Genomic DNA, 16,707 nt, shown 5'->3' with positions numbered 1-16,707 from the left:
TCTGCCTTCAGGCAATCTAAGTTCATAGCTCTTGCGGGGCCCAGCTAAAAAAGAATCGTCCTGAACTGGTGCTGTACATGGTAACAAAGTAATCTCTATTTTACAGGCAAGGGCTCTTTCCTCAGTGCTCCCTGGTGCACACTAGTTCAACCTCATCTGCTTCAGCCCCTTTCTCTAACGCTGATGCAGATGTCAACGTGAAATGCAGCTGCCCGTGGGAAGACTCATCGTTAGGTGATGGATTGGCACGTTAGGTAAGCCAGGAGGAAAGGCTCAGAAATGACATTTCACCACATGTGACAGTACACAGGAGGCGTGAGACTTTATATGGTCAGACCTCCAGAAACACAGCACCGAGCGCCGCTGCATGAGCGAGCCGAGTCATCTGCTGGTGGGAAACACTTTTCCTTTTTGAGAATCTAACACTGCGGGTAGATGAGACATATTTTCCCAAAGGGCTTTGTAGCTGTTTGCCATTTCACAGACTAAGAATAAATCAAGCTCTCTTCTGGGTTTTGGAGAGAGAGGTGGTTAAAGAAAAAACAGCCAACTATTTGGTAGTCTCCTAGAGCTCTTTCTGCTCAGTGTGTCACAGGCTCTCCCTTTCTGCCTCTTCACCAGATTTGTCCCTTCCTCTTGGTTCTTCTATCCCCCTAAAGTCCTGTCACCCTAGCATGTGACTGTCCTATTTTGCTCCCATCTGCTCTTTCTCTGACCTTGCTTCCCCTGCATATCCCACCCTGCCTGTCCCTGGGTGCTGTCCTGCAGCTCCTCTTTCAAGCCATTATTTTTCTGTTCCTTCTCCCCTTCAGTGTTTCGGGCTGAATCCAAGCACAGGCAGCACGGAAGGTGGGAGGTTGTGGGGGGCAGCCATATGCTCATATTTGGGACTTTCTGAGTTCCTTTGGCCATGGGCAGAAGCATGCTCTGCACCAGGCAAATCTTCAGTAAAGACAACATCTGGATTTCAGACGAGCTCTGCCGAGCATGTGCAAGCACAGTGATTTACAGCTAGGTCAGATCTGGCTAGATTTTCATCTGGCCAGCAAGTACAGGCTGATGCTCCCAAGGATCAGCCCCCACTAATTTCGAGCCCCTGCAGAAAGCACTGAACTGCAGGGAAACCACTGTGAGACATTTTCAGCATGGGCCAACCACGATATTTTTCACTAACCTCATTCTTGGAAGTTGCTGACCAGCTTTCAGTGAAATATTCCCAAAACAATTCAGCTCAACACAGAGACTGGGGATGGAAAAATTCAGCCTAGATGCATCAAAATATGACAAAATTAAAAGCAACTGAAAACTGGATCTTATAATCAAAAGTGTTAGGCAATGTTAAATATAAGGGGTTTTTTGCCATCTCCACCTAAAACACAGGGATGACTACTGAAGTATTTAATTTTGGGGAAAATTTATCACATGACTGACATGCAAGGAAAAAGAGTTTTCCTTCCAAACATGGGGTACATGCCCAGGAAAGACATCTGATAAGGAAAACCAGTGATGACTGTACCCAGGCTGTTATGTGATCTGAGTTATTTACATTGCTCAGAGTTCACCAGATTCTTCGTCAAAGTGTTGGAAAGTCCCAGACTGAGCCCACCACTAGTAGATGCATCAGTGAGATAGATGTCAGCTTGACCCACGGCCATTTACCATCTGTGAAAAGCAAACAAATAGAACCAACTGGAGTAATGAGCATCGTGATTGGAATAGGGAGTGGAGCACAGATTTACACAGGATCTTTGTGTCCGGACTCACGAGCCTTTGACTATGTTAGTATGGAAAAGTAAGCAACTGCAAAACGCCAGCTGTGCAGATCTGTGCAAAAAATGAAGCTCTGGCTGTTGACTGCCTGACGTGCTACCTGCAAGGCTGGACCAGATGTGTGAGTATTTCCTTCACTTGTCAGAAGAAGGCAGCAAGACTTCTGGCAGAGTTTTTAGAGAGACTTTTCAGGTATTTTACAGTGCTCCAATTGAAGAGCTCCAAAACTTTGAAGGTTTCTTCTTTTTTTCAAGTATGTAGAAGGAGTGACAATAAAGCCTCTTGATTATATTGCATATAAAATAATAAAGGTATTATCTCTGCCAAATTTTGATTTCCTTAAAACTTTAGAGCTTCACAGCTAAATCAGAAGTCTAACTAATATCAGAGAAAATGCTACTTCTGGAATAAGAAGTCATTGCTACTTTGAATTGAGTCCAGTGCCGAAGGAAGAGAATACATCTAGATGCAAAGTACAGTATCTTAAAAGCCACAGAACAAAAGCAGGGATTTTTCTCCTGTCCTGATCCAAAATACAGTAGACACAGACCATTTTTACTTCATGTAAAATTATGATAACCATTAAACCATAAACTTTGTGGTCTGGTAAGTTAGATGCAATGTGCATCCCTCAAGTAAGGGATCAGCATAATGAGAATTATGACAGAGGACTCTGCAGATACCTCGAAGGCTGAAACGAAGATCAGGCCAGGCCAGATGTAGCTACATTTATTGATATGCTATGCACCAGAAAATGCTAAGAATAAGGCATAGGGAATGATGATTTCCAAACATATTAGCAGACACTCTTGTGATGTGATCGTATCAGCTTTAAGGCCATAGAGCCTGGCAGGCCACCAAGGACCGATTTTTTTTAATTTTTTTTAATTTTTTTTGGTAGTTGTTATTACCAACATAAATGAATATATCTGACCCAAAGCTGACATCTAGTGGAGGGAGAACAAGTGCAGGATTTTTGTTCCCTTCCCAGGGACACACTCAGTTGTGTGCAAACAGAACTTCTTGGACACCAAGTCCTGAGGTTGTTCAGCTTCCAGCTCTTCCCTGGTCCTTTGGCTCACTTACTGCCCCAGCTGGGCTGCTTGGGCTGGAAGGGCATCAATACTGGTAAAACTTCGGGAATGTTTTCACAAGTTTCTGGCTCACTCACTGTACCTGGCATCATATGTTTATGAGGACAATTTATGAACTTTTAGTTAGAAAAAAAAATATCGAAATTTCAAGCTTTCTTACTTGCATGGAAAAACAGAAAACATGAACCCTACAGGCGTAAAAAAACAAAAGACATATAAAACATATATATATATATACACATATATCCAGTGTTTACTTTTTATATCTCACAAGTTTAAGTCACTATCATAAAACTGTTGGCAGTTCAGTCTCAGTTTGTAGTGCTTAGCAGGGTAGACAGAGGGAAACAGAAAAAAAAGGAGAGGATCTGTGGTCCTCCTGGTAGATGGCTGGGTGGGGAGCCAAAGGATGGAATCTGGAAGCCTGTCAGAGAGGAACCATATAATGAGAGCTCTTACAGCCCTTTAAAAATGGCAGAAGACAAAAGGTGCTTTATTTGCTCATATATGGTAGGAAGCAAAAAAAACATCTCCCAGGTGTGGTGGTAAAGATCCAAGGCCTGTAGCTGTGGGCTATAGCAAATCACACTGTCTGTGGATCACCAATGTGGTGGCATTTGTAGCACATTCAGCAGCAAGTTACCAAGAGCTCAGAGCTTCAGTCAAAACCCCTGAAGTACTGTAGCTTCGCTAGCACAGCCTTCAGCCACTGGCGAAGAGCACAGCTCCAGTGCTGTGTCCCAAGCAAGGGCATTGCTGCCAAGGTGATGCTTGTTTTTGGAAGGAACTCTTCATCGCCTGATAGCAAGACAAAGCTAGTGTTATACAAACAAGACAAAGTTTACTGCAGGATTGAGCTTTAATCTCTGGTGGTTGGTTATTGACTGCAGAAAAAACAGCAGCTGCTCAGTGGAAAGACCTCCTCTAGATCCTGTGTGGAGGCAAACTGGAAGGAGAGGATCTCACCTCCTGCAGCTCTCCAAGAAACCCAGAGTAAGTCTGAACTGAGGTCTGAATTGGGAGACAATGAGGACTGGGCCTGGGTTGTTTAAAATTCCCATCTGTTTTGCCACGAGGGAACTGGGTTTATTTTTTTGTGCTCACTGGATTTGACCTTTGTAACAGTTGCAAAAGCAGAAGTCGTGATACGTGGTTTATGGTAAATCTCAATCTATGATATTTGAAGATTTGTGCTATCAGCACTACTTGATGTCTTGCAGACCAGACTGGGATTTTTACCACCTTTTACCACTTTTATCACCTGTTACCCAATGCTTGTCATAGAACACAAAACTCTACTGAAGACATAAATCATGCATCCTCTTCATCTTCCAATCAGTGCCTCACCTTGGGCTCTTTCCTAACAAAAAATTATCAGTCCTAATTTTCAAGTGCATACAGAGGCATCTCAGTCAGTGAGAAATATCCATGCCTGCAGCTTGACAGCTTGGATCTGTGTACATAATCTACCTGTGTCAGAAGAGTACAACATCAGGCAGGTGGGACTGGTTTTGGTGAAGCTTGTAACCTCTGATACTCTGAAGTGGGAGGCTAATCTTGAAAACTAGGATATTTACTTCTTCCTGTACATTTTTAGAGAAAATTAGACATAACTACAGCAGTTTTAAAACTTCATGTTTTCATATACCTTGAAAAATGCCTATTTTAATCAGAGACATGGAAGTAATTGGCAGCAAACCGTGTAGCAAATTGATTTTGTTTGTGTTTTGTACATGTTCCCTTGCACACAGACATGGTTTGCTGAAACATCAATTTGCAGAGTTTTTAGTCCTGGCTGGCTGAAAAGCACGTAAGTGCAGGCATTTGCTAGGCAGCATTTATGTTGGTTTGATGAGACATCTGGGTTACACAATGTCACTTCTGTTCCCTGAAAGACTGAGGGCAGCTCTTAGAATCATGTTTCATGTTGTGGAATTTGCTTTTTTTGCTGAGTGTTTCGTCACTGTTTGTCCAAATCTTGTATGCTCCTTTTTTAGCATGTGCCAGTGCTGCAGCATGTAAAGCAAATGCCCAGAAGATGCTTGTTACAAAAGAGAAATTAAGATCTGTAGAAAATGCTTCGTTTTTTCCACAGCCCTGGCCTTGACAGGGACTTGCACTCAGAGTCTGGGCATAGTTTTACAATGTGTTCATGCTGGAGTAGGTTAGATGTAGATGCTGTTTTTACTTGCTTCCACATTTTATGAGCTTGAATTTATTCACCGTGCTCCATAACTAATTGTTCAGTCAGGGAGCCGTCCTGGGGGGAAATCCAGCAAATTATGTTCTGGGACAACCTTTGAGGAGAATGAGTGGAACAAATAAGCCAGCTAGTTTTAAGATGGAATTAATGACAGAATTACACAATTGCTGTGTCTTAAAATAGCAGAGGACCTGAAATGTCCTCTTCAGGCTTCTGTTGAAGAATGAAGAGAGGCACAGAAGTGCAAGCTTCTTCCTGCACTTATGGCTGCATCTGCAAGTTTTCCTCATGCTAGGGGAGAGGATGAATGGCAAGGCAGACTAAGACAACCTCTCAGCAACTCTCCTACAAGACAAAGGGGTCCAAGGTTAGCATTAAGTGACATCTGACCCCCTTGGAAGAGAGAATGACAGTTCAGGGATCTAATTTCCATTCTATGTTATTCTTGTCTGCAGGGTTCCCAGAGCCTCTCTCAGCCATGGCTATGGTGTGTCTTTCAGACTTCGAAGCATATGCTAGGAAGTATTTACCCAAGATTGCTTGGGATTTTTTTGCAGCTGGAGCAGATGACTGCAGCACTCGAGATGAAAACATCCTGGCATATAAAAGGTAACATGAAGAGGAAATAAAGAGTGTTGTGCTGGGAGCTTTTAAACTATGATTTTGTGCATGTGTTTGGACTTCACAAGCAAAGATTCCTCACACTTTGCCCTTTCAAGGTGGTCCTCAAGCAAAATCTACTTCACAGAATCGCAGAATTGTCACAGTTGGAAAAAGCTCACCAAGTCCACCAGGGTGTTGCCCCACCAGGGTGGGGGAAAAACACAACCCATCCGAACAAACAACAACAAAAACCTAAACAAAAAGCCCACAACCACACGTACCACAAAACCAACACAATCCAGAAAAAAACCCACCATGCCCACTAGAGCCTGCCCTGAAGTGCCACATGTACGTGTTTCTTGAATACCTCCAGGGATGGTGACTCCACCACCTCCATAGGCAGCCTGCTCCAGTACCTGACTACTCTTTCAGTAAATAAATTCTTCCTAATATCCAACCTGAACCTCCCCTGGTGTAGCTTCAGGCTGTTTCCTGTGGTCCTATTGTTATTCACTTGAGAGAAGAGGCCAACATCCATCTCACTACAACCTCCTTTCAGGTAGTTGTAGAGAGGGATGAGGTCTCCTTTCAGCCTCCTTTTCTCTAAACAATTCCCTGAATGATATATGCTGTGTGGTCTGACTCTGGACTGAATATAACACAGATTCTATGAGGTATAAGGAATGTTGAGAGTACCTATTGCAATAGTTAGATAAAGACCTGGTTTCCATGAAACTTCAGGAAAGCCACCAAACACCTACCATCCTGAAGGGGTTGTTTTGCCTTACAGAATTCGTTTCCAGCCACGTATGCTGCGGGATGTATCCCTGATGGACATTAGGACTAAGCTTCTGGGGACTGAAATCAGCTTTCCTGTAGGAATCGCCCCTACTGGCTTCCACCAGCTAGCATGGCCTGATGGAGAGAAAAGCACAGCCAGAGGTACTCTTCTACTTTGCTTCCATGTAGCAAAAAGGGTTGTTTTTTGTCTCAAAAAAAGCCTCAAGAAGCTGTTAGGATGACTCAAGTGTGACTGAGCAAAATCCTCAGGCTTGAGGGCCAAAATCCTTTCCCACTTGCTGACACCTCTTTTTGTGGATGACACACTTGCGTCTGGTGACACAGAGTGTGTGGGAAGCCATGGAGAGATTGTTCTGCTTCTCCAGCTACCACTAGTACGAGATCAGCCCTGTGGAGGCTTCTGCAAACTTAAGACAGAGAATTTGGACACATTTCTGAGGTACACCAAGTACATCAGGCTCTAGATAAAATATAAAAGTGGTGGATGGGACTCAGCCTGTAAATTCCTTGTTACTATTAAGAATCCTGTCTCCCTTGGAGAAACACATAACCACTCTTTCTAAATCCAGGGTGGGTTTGGAGAGATGACCTCTGGAAATATCTTTGTCCTTTGTGCATTTCTGTGTACACCGAGTGCATCTGACAGTGCACTCCTGTGAGGAGGCAGTCATAAAGCTCCTGCTTTTTTAAAAAAAATGCAAATTGAAAAAGCATGACTTGGTAAATTACTTCTTCCTTTCCTGCTTGCTTAACCATGATCCTACAACAGGGTATGGTAAACAAAATTGAGGAGGCTGAGGGGAGACCTCATTGTTCTCTACAACTGCCTGAAAGGAGGTTGTAGTGAGGTGGGTGTTGGGGTCTTCTCCCAAGTGAATAACAATAGGACCACAGGAAACAGCCTGAAGCTGCACCAGGGGAGGTTCAGATTGGACATTAGGAAGAATTTCTCTACTGAAAGAGTAGTCAGGTACTGGAGCAGGCTGCCCATGGAGGTGGTGGAGTCACCATCCCTGGAGGTATTCAAGAAACATGTACATGTGGCACTTCAGGGCAGGCTCTAGTGGGCATGGTGGGTTTTCTTGTGGGTTGTATGTTGTTGGTTTTGTGGTATGTGGTTGTGGTTTTGTGTGGTTTGGTTTTTGTTGGTTTGGTTTAGTTTGTTTTTTTCCTGGGTGGCTGGTTGGACTCGGTGATCTTAGAGGTCTTTTCCAACCATGACAATTCTGTGATTCTGTGAAATAAGAGACATTTTTAACCCCAGGGGCGTATTTGCCCATTGGTAGAGCCTTGTGCTTGTCAGGATATAAGTAAACCGGGAGTTCAGGTGTTCTCTGCACACTGTATGTAAAAGACCTTTGTGCCTGGTGCCTGGCAGAACTGTTCAAATGACCTTGCTTCCCACTCTTCTCCAACCCCCCCAAGCGGCCCGCGCGCTGAACACCTGCTACATCGCCAGCACCTATTCCACATGCACGCTGGAGGAGATCTCGGCGGCCGCTCCCGGCGGCTTCCGCTGGTTTCAGCTCTACATCCACCGCAACAGGGAGGTTTCCCAGCAGCTGGTCCAACGGGCCGAGGCCTCGGGATTCCAGGGCTTGGTCCTCACGGCAGATGTGCCCTACACCGGCAAAAGACGAGATGATCTCCGCAATGGTTTCCTCCTGCCTCCCCACATGAAACCCAAGAACTTGGAAGGGGCCTTTGAGGTCTGTTCTGAGCCAGCCCTTTCGTTCACTGGGCTGGTGTGCACCACATGAGACAAAGCCACGGGGTAACTGCTGCTTTGGCAGCTGCTGTACCCAGGGCGTATCTTCTCCCCTTCTGGTTCTGCAGCATTCTGGCTTGATCTTCTGCCAGCCTGGGTTCTGGCTTCAAAACCCCAGCCCAGCTTCCTTAGAGACACTGATCTCCATGCCCATTGTAACTGTTCTCTTCTGGAGACATGTGCTTTCCGGAGCTGATATATATGTCTGTTATCAAGTTTAATGAATCTGTTCTAGAGCAGGGAAAGGCTTCAAGGGGCCTCTGTATTATGACAGCTCAGATGAGGTTTTCTTCTGTCCTATGGATGCAGGGAGATGACCGTTCTGAGTACGGGCTGCCACCCAACAGCCTGGATCCCTCGGTCACCTGGCGCGATATCTACTGGCTGCGGAGCCTGACCCGGCTGCCCATCATCGTTAAAGGCATCTTGACAAAAGAAGATGCAGAGCTGGCAGTGAGACATGGAGTTCAGGGGATTATTGTGTCCAATCATGGTGGAAGGCAACTGGATGGAGGACCTGCCACTGTAAGTGAGGAAACAGATGTCCCTGCTTTTATGTCACCAGTTTTTATTGTGTCACATTTGCTGTAAGCTGGGTGTCTCTACACTCATCTTTGCACGTTCCCCTGGGGGACTTGTGTGGTGGCTGCGTGGCTGTGGATGTGTGCAGAGGTACTTTAGGTTTAAACCCATACCCTGGCATGGGCAACCTCTTGAAGTATTTTCTCAGCTTCTTGGGAGAGTTCTGTAGGCAGCACTTAACCCACATGCCTGCTGACAGACTACTGGCCTAAATTAGAAAAGGTTTTCTGCCTGTGTCTTCACGAGCTGGTGCAGTGCACATGTATTCCTTGTGCACTGCAGCAAAACCAAAACGAAACTCTGGAACCAAAAATGTACAAATGAGAGCAGAATGTACTTCCATTGTTCACATCTGCCAAAACATGCACAAACAATGCAACTAGATTTAGTGAGAGGTCTGCTTGTGTACTTACAGCCTTGAGCCTAAATGGAAATTTATTGACATTCATGAGCCAGAAAAAAAAGAATAACTTATCTGGGGGGAAAATCCCCAGCTTTTTAATCTATACAAAGAAATTATGGATTGTTTGGACATGTGTGTTTTTCACTGGTTTAATTTTGCTTCTGTCAGTTTTTCTAGTTGTTCTTATTATACAGTTCTGTATTGCATAGTATTTCACAGACTTTCTTTTCTCTGTTTTCCTTTGTAAAATAAAAATAGGTACCAGGGATTTCTGTTCTTTGCCATGTCAAGGCTGACAATAATGAATAATGATTTTTTTAAAAATCTAAATGCTGAGGACGTAACTATGGAAATGACATCCACATTAAACTGCTCCTCCACCTTAAAAGTTTCTTTACATACACACACAAAGCAGTAGATGTCTAGTTCAGCTCTGCTGCTTGTCTGGTTCCAAGCCTGGCAGCAGAAGCTATTGTACCTGAACTAGGTGAGGAAAATGCCAGCCTTAAAGTCTTCAGTCTGAAATTCTGAAAAAAATTTATGACCCATTGGAAAAATCTGCTTAGTAATCTTAGTTATAGCTGCTCTACTTAATAAAGATGAAAATAAGGCAAAAGACTATAAGAAACTGGAGAGCTACTTAGGTCTAATGCAGTGTTCTGCCACTGGCTATATGCTGCTTTTGGGACCAGAGCCAGCATCACTGCCTGGCACTGCCCTGCACTGCCTGGCACTGCTGTGCTTCACAGAACAGACCTTAGGGAACCAGGAGACTTAGCCTGGAGGAAAAGATACATTGACTGTACTAGATAGCAAATTAAATCCTTCAGAGATGCTTTAGGGTGTATGAGGAGACTTTTGGCAGGTGGTCACCAGGATTAGGTTGAAATGTAAGTTTAGGCAATATGGACAGCAGCAGGGAGAAGTTTGACATCAGCCTTTTTACAAACACTTGTATCATTCATATAAAATGATGGAATGGTTTCGGTTGGAAGGGACCTTAAAGATCATCTAGTTCCAACCCCCCTGCCTAAGCAGAGACACCTCCTACTGGATCAGGTTGCTCAGAGCCCCATCCAACCTGGCCTTGAACACTTCCAGGGTTGGGGCAGCCACAACTTCTCTGGGGAGCCTGTGCCACTGTCTAACCACCCTCACACTGAAGAATTTCCTCCTAATGTCTCATCTAAATCTCCCCTCTTCCAGTTTCCATCCATTACCCCTTATTGTCTCTCTACAAAACCTTGTAAAAAGCCTCTCCCCAGCTTTCCTGTAGCCTCTTCAGGTACTGGAAGGCTGCTAGGAGGTCTCCCTGGAGCCTTCTCTTCTCCAGGCTGAACAGCCCCATCTCTCTCAGCCTGTCTTCATGGGAGATGTGCTCCAGCCCTCTGATCATCTTCATGGCCCCTTCCAGGAGCTCCATGTCCTTCTTGTGTTGGGGGCTCCAGAACTGGACACGGTACTGGGATCCACCTGGCTGGAGAGCAAACCTGTGGAAAGAGACCTTCACCTGAGTGAACAGTGTGCTGCAGAGGCAAAGAAAGCCATCAGGATGCTGGGCTGCATCAACAAGGGCATCACCAGCAGAGATAAAGAGGTCATCATCCTACTTGGCGCTTGTTAGATCCCACCTGCAGTATTGCATTTAGTTTTGATCTCCACTCTACAAAAAGGATGAGGGTCCAGAGAAGGGCCACAAGGATGATCAGAAGACTAGAGGACCTGCCATATGAAGAGAGGCTGAGAAAACGGAGTTTGTTCAGCCTTGAGGAGATGAAACTTAGGAGAGACTTGATTACCATGTTCCAGTACTTAAAGGGTGGCTGCAAAGGAGTTGGAGATTCCCTATTCACAAGGAATCACACGAAAAAGACATGGGGCAATGGGCACAAGTTGCTCCTGGGGAGATTCCATTTGGACATAAGAGGTAAATGATTCACCATGAGGACAGTCAAAGTTTGGAATAGTCTACAAAGGGAAGTGGTAGAATCCCCCACACTGGACAGTTTTAAGTCTCAGCTTGACAGGGTGCTGAGCCATCTCATAAACTGTAGTAGTACCTGAAGAGGTTGGACCAGACAATCCTCGAGGTCCCTTCCAATCTGGCATTCAATGATTCTACGAAACTTCAGGTAGGGTCTCACGAGAGCCGAGTAGAGAGGGAGAATCACCTGAAAGTAAGATGGAGCTAATGACAACTGGCTCAATTGAAATTTACTTTAAAATCTTTCAGAAAGCAAGTGAAAATGTTATTTTTTCACTTATCAGAAGTGCTAGCAAAGAATATATGCAAAGTACTTCAAAATGGAATGAGCTTTTGAGAAGGTGTGTTACTAAAGTACTGTGTGGCTGTCTCTTTGGAGTACCTCCACTTTCTCTTGGAATGAAAATTTGAGCTCAAGGTGACAGAGACTATTTCTTTGCAGATTGATGCCCTGGTTGAGGTTGTGGAGGCAGTGCAAGGCAGAGTTGAAGTTTATTTAGATGGTGGAATACGAAAAGGAAGTGACATATTGAAAGCATTGGCACTGGGAGCAAAATGTGTCTTTATTGGAAGACCAGCTTTATGGGGTCTGGCTTACAAGGTGAGTAAGGAGTTTGGAGTTCCTAGGTCTGCTTCTCATACTCTCCCAACACTCTGTTGTTCTTTAAAAGTCACAGAGACGTTTTGCACCAGTGAAGAATTTTACCCATTTCTTCTTTGTTTTGCTGAATTTTAAGTGGAAAAACACCAAATTGAATCAAAACCAGACCTTTTCTGTGTTTTAAAAACACCACTGAATTTTACTATTTCAAATACTATTGTGAAGTTAATAACATGGTTTTGTGGGGACTGATTTCTTGTTGTTGCAGTTTGGTGCTGAAATAGTGTAGGAGTCAGGACCGTCAGAACTTTTGAAAATCAGTGGTGGACTTATTTGTCTTAAAGATGAGCCTGACAATTTTATTTACTGTCAGCTTTACTTGGAAACAATACATGGTTTTGATACAGCCTTTTCATAGGCATGCTCTCAATTCTCCAGAAACACAAACAGAACTCTGTGCCACTGATGTCTGAAACATTTTCGACAAGCCTGAGTAGAACCATAACCTGTTGGTGCCTGAGCATGGCACCCCTATGTCATCTTCAGCTTTGCTGCTTCTTAACTGCTAGCATATTTCTATGATCCCAAGTCATGAATTAGGCCCTTGATGCAGCAGGTTAACATGAATTTAAATTAAATTTTAGTTATTTAGTTGTTTAGTTTTTTGGGGTTTTTTTTAACCTTTTAGCCTCTGGATTGGTGCTTTCAAGCTTTTCAGTAGAAGAAAAAACATTTACTTTTACTGTCTAGAAGTATTTTCCTGACTTTTAAATAAGATTCCTCTCCAGTGGTGTCATTGCTGTGGATTCCAGCAGCTAGGCTTTAAGCAAGAAAGCACCTCAATCTTGTGACAAACCTGGAAGTGTTGGCAGCACTGTTTCTGTTGCCAGAGAAGGGCCTAACATGAAAAGGGTGTTGCTGTGCCTTGCCTGCATTTTTTTCCACAATGCAAGCAGAAAGGAGATGGGATTTTTTGGAGTTCAGCTGTGCTTTGGTATTACATTCCATCCCTAATGATGCATCTCAGGGGCATTGCCCTAGTATACAGAAGGGGAAGGGTGTGAACCAGCACTGACATTGTCTGCACCCAGAGCATTCTTCATTGCAAGAAATAAAAAACCAAAAATTAAGAGAAACAAAGAAAAAATCCTCTGATATTTTACAGCGAGATCCAAATTGTATGTACATGTTATTGGATTTTGAGTTTCAGAGGAAAATACAGAGTGTACTATTTTTAAAGACTCAGTCCGGTGTCTGAGTAAAATAAAGTTTTTAAAGCTGTACCATATATAAAGCTTGAATTACTTCATAAAATACTGTCAGCTTTGTAAGGCTTGACATTTTAAAATAAGCCCATTGGTGGAGGTTTACTGAAAGCTAAGAAAAAAACCTATCAGCTGGAAAATGTCAGAAGTGAAAAACAGCTTTGTTTTCTTTCCCTGCTCAGACGCATCACAAAAGGAAAAGCATCTAAATTAATCTGCGATGATCTGAGCACATCCATTATATCGTTTTAATCATTCATCTGCGTGAGAGACTGGAATTGGCACAGGCTGAAGGGACTGTCCCAGCTCTCACAGTGCAAGCATCTGGCAGCACTGCTCAGTGCCAGGGCTCCTTTCACCCTGCCTGCTTTCTTTGTTGGAGCAGGGTGAAGAAGGGCTGCAAGACGTCTTGAGGATTTTGCAGGAGGAGTTCCGCTTGTCCATGGCCTTAGCTGGTAAGTGGGGTTCTTTGCAGGTTGTTTCTAAACAGTGATACAGAAGTTTTGCAAGCCATCTAAAACCAGAAGCCTGGTGGACGGGTCACAGAAAGGGAATCCACGTGAGCTGTGCTGGTTCTAGTCACTACATTTAAGGGGATTCTTTGCTTCCTGTGAAACCATTTGGCTTTTCAGGTGCCATAGCAATGAGGCTTGCAAGGACATTAGAGCAGCTTTCTGACCCAATCAAAGAGATGCAAACCTGCTAAATAGAGCTCCACCAAACTTGGAATTTCTTCTGGGAACTGCATGTTTTACAGTATTTAACCTAATGATTACCAGGGTAAATGGCAACCAATTTTTTTTCTGTACAAAAAGTTCAGAAAGAACGGATGCAGAATTTTTCATTGGCGGTGCAGGTTCAAATCTCTGCCTTACACATGCTTTTAAAGCCTTTGTGTTTCCTTCAAGCTTTTATTATTGTTCCCTTTTCTGTGTTTCTCACTTCTGCTCCTACCTCTAGCTGACATGTTTGACTCACTTCACTGAACAGTAAACTTTGCACAGCCCAGCACAAACTCCAGTTTCACACACGAACAAGTACAACGTGCTGGTCCAGTGCAAAATATTCAGCCATCAACAAAGGGTCCTATCACACTTCAAATCATGTTTGAAAGATTTTCATGCTCTAGCAACCATGAACTCAAGTGGATAGCAATGCTGACTGGGAGACTGGAACTGAAACCTGTTGGGTATTTCTCAGTAGCCTGGGGGTTTTGGGGGTTACTTTTTCAACTAGTAAAGATTCCTACAAGGTTTATTTTTCCAGGAGGCTCTCACACTTCTTTACATGCAAACAGGCACTGAACTCAGCATGAGTAGCAGGTTGGCACTTTTTGGCAGAGCTGTGAAATTCCACCCAGATTTGACCAAATGAACCAGCAAATCACCTTAGTCACTCAACATGAATCAATCCCTGTCAATCCCCATCAATTTTCTGTCTGCCTTTGTCTTCTGGCTCCACCCTTGGGCTCCCTGCTCAACTTGTTATAATGCTGACTGGGAGACTGGAACTGAAACCTGTTGGGTATTTCTCAGTAGCCTGGGGGTTTTGGGGGTTACTTTTTCAACTAGTAAAGATTCCTACAAGGTTTATTTTTCCAGGAGGCTCTCACACTTCTTTACATGCAAACAGGCACTGAACTCAGCATGAGTAGCAGGTTGGCACTTTTTGGCAGAGCTGTGAAATTCCACCCAGATTTGACCAAATGAACCAGCAAATCACCTTAGTCACTCAACATGAATCAATCCCTGTCAATCCCCATCAATTTTCTGTCTGCCTTTGTCTTCTGGCTCCACCCTTGGGCTCCCTGCTCAACTTGTTATAAGGATCCTTTTTTTTTTTTTTTTTTTTTTTTTTTTTCTGACATCTAACTCTTCTTGTGTGGGAAGCCTGGTGCCTAATCTCACTGCTGAAGATGCCATTGATGAGTAGGGCTTCTGTGAGTGACCTGTTGAAGTCCCCACATGGCTCAGACAATGCTAGACCATGACTCAGACAAAGAACCTTCCAAGTTTAACCCATAGACCTTCCTTTCTCACCAACATGTTTCATTTCTCTATTTATTTCAGGCTGTGCCAGTGTCTCAGAGATTGGCCCACACCTGGTTCGGTTCTCAAAGCTGTGAACAGCCTCCTGCAATGCCCACCCAAGAAAGGCAGCTCACCCTGCTGAGGTCCCAAACCAGACTGAAGACAGAAAAAAGGAAGTGCAAACACTGAATGTGAATAAGTGCCTGTTAAGGCCTTCAGGAAACTCCTGAGATTAGGCAAAGGCCGTGCTCTGCTCTTATTGAGACCAATGAGTTCTTTAACACTTTGGGTGACTGTTACTTGCTTAAATACATTTACTTTAGACTGGCTGTCCCCTGGCATTACCTGTTTTGGGCCTTACTCCCAAGCTCTGTTACATTGGCAGCCACACATGGAAAGCTATGTCCCTTGCTTCTTCTACTTGCTTGTTCTACTAAGGCTGATGGCAGCTCTAGCCACACACCTTTCCTGCCCCAGAGGCATTAAGTGTTGTGGCAGATACCTTCCACAGCTTAGGCTTTCCTGGATGTATTCACAGAAGATACAGGAACATGGTGCACCAGCTTAAGAGACCCCCCCCAGCTACCCTCTATGGATGTGTGTGTGTCTTGTTAACTGCTTCTAAATGCAGACAAATTAAATCCCTGGTAACCAAAGCAACACCCTGTGCTCCCCAAAAAGAGTACCCCTTCCTTCACCACATGGTTCATTTGCACTGCAAACTCATCCAAGCAGCAGTCAGGACCTACACATTTTTCTGAGCACAGGGCAAGTTTGTGGCAATGCATAAATAACTCACCAGGTGCCCTGGTCTCTGCCCACACACGAGTGTGGCCACCCAAGCAGCACGTGGCCTTTGCTCTCAGAAGATAGTACAACAGAGGCAGGGAGCCAGCTGTGTGCCTGCTGCCAGCATAGAGCAGCAAAACCCTTGTCCTCCAAGGGAATAGAAATGTGTGGTCATCCCTTCCTTATCCAAGTTTCTTCCTGAGACATTGGTCTTGCCTCCCCATGAGGAAGCACATGCTCTTGACTGAGCCATCCACCTGCTATCACCTTGTGGTGATGGGTAATTAAGAACAATTAGCTCACTTTTTCTCCCTTCCCTTCCCGTTCTTTTTCACCTGGATGGTTCCTTTCCTGTAGCACTCCTTAGAGCACAATCTTCAGCTACACCATTCAGCTGCCACCACTATTACTACTCTTCCTATCTCATTCCATCTCCTTTCATCATCTCTCTGTCCCACATCATCTCCCTCCTCCCCAGCCTGCTGCTGCCCAGAGCTGAGGGAGCTGCTGGGGGGTGGAGGTGAGGCTGAGTGGGGGCACACAGGGTCCTGCAGCCAGAGCAGAAGTTTGTTCATGTTGGGAGCTGATGTCCCTTGGGGTTTGTCTGTGTCAATAGGCTGCAGCGTGAGTATTTACTGTGAACTGTTCTCCCTAGGAGGAGTTCAACAATATTTGTTTCTTAATCCTTTATGTAATGCTATCCAAGTAAAGGTATAAACAGAATTCATCTATTTAAAATAGCTAAAACCTCTGTGTGCGTATTTGGTCTTTGTTACAAATGTGGTGGGTAAATCAGTGGGGAATTGGGCCAGGG

The 16,707-nt window shown here is 44.3% G+C and overlaps 1 protein-coding gene across 1 annotated transcript; it reads left to right on the top strand.

Annotated features, from left to right (window-relative positions):
* The first annotated feature begins 5,545 nt into the window (after positions 1-5,545).
* HAO2 (hydroxyacid oxidase 2 (long chain)) lies at positions 5,546-15,199 on the top strand. Its single transcript, XM_009993371.1, has 7 exons — positions 5,546-5,676; positions 6,461-6,612; positions 7,897-8,127; positions 8,514-8,764; positions 11,651-11,809; positions 13,460-13,529; positions 15,144-15,199. Exons 1-7 carry the CDS (start codon positions 5,546-5,548, stop codon positions 15,197-15,199), a joined length of 1,050 nt encoding a protein of 349 aa, XP_009991673.1.
* Positions 15,200-16,707: the final 1,508 nt, after the last annotated feature.

The sequence above is a fragment of the Chaetura pelagica genome, unplaced genomic scaffold, assembly GCF_000747805.2.
Source record: "Chaetura pelagica isolate M959 unplaced genomic scaffold, ChaPel_1.0 scaffold101, whole genome shotgun sequence".
Taxonomy (NCBI): domain Eukaryota; kingdom Metazoa; phylum Chordata; class Aves; order Apodiformes; family Apodidae; genus Chaetura; species Chaetura pelagica.
This window is presented reverse-complemented; position numbering and strand designations above follow the sequence as displayed.

What these genes read in the sequence shown, in the direction of transcription:
- HAO2 (XM_009993371.1), top strand. Translation starts at nt 5,546, where the DNA reads ATGGCTATGGTGTGTCTTTCAGACTTCGAAGCATATGCTAGGAAGTAT. An exon ending in TATGGGGTCTGGCTTACAAG is followed by an intron (nt 11,810 to 13,459) that starts GTGAGTAAGGAG and finishes TTGTTGGAGCAG; the next exon opens with GGTGAAGAAGGGCTGCAAGA. An exon ending in CTTGTCCATGGCCTTAGCTG is followed by an intron (nt 13,530 to 15,143) that starts GTAAGTGGGGTT and finishes TATTTATTTCAG; the next exon opens with GCTGTGCCAGTGTCTCAGAG.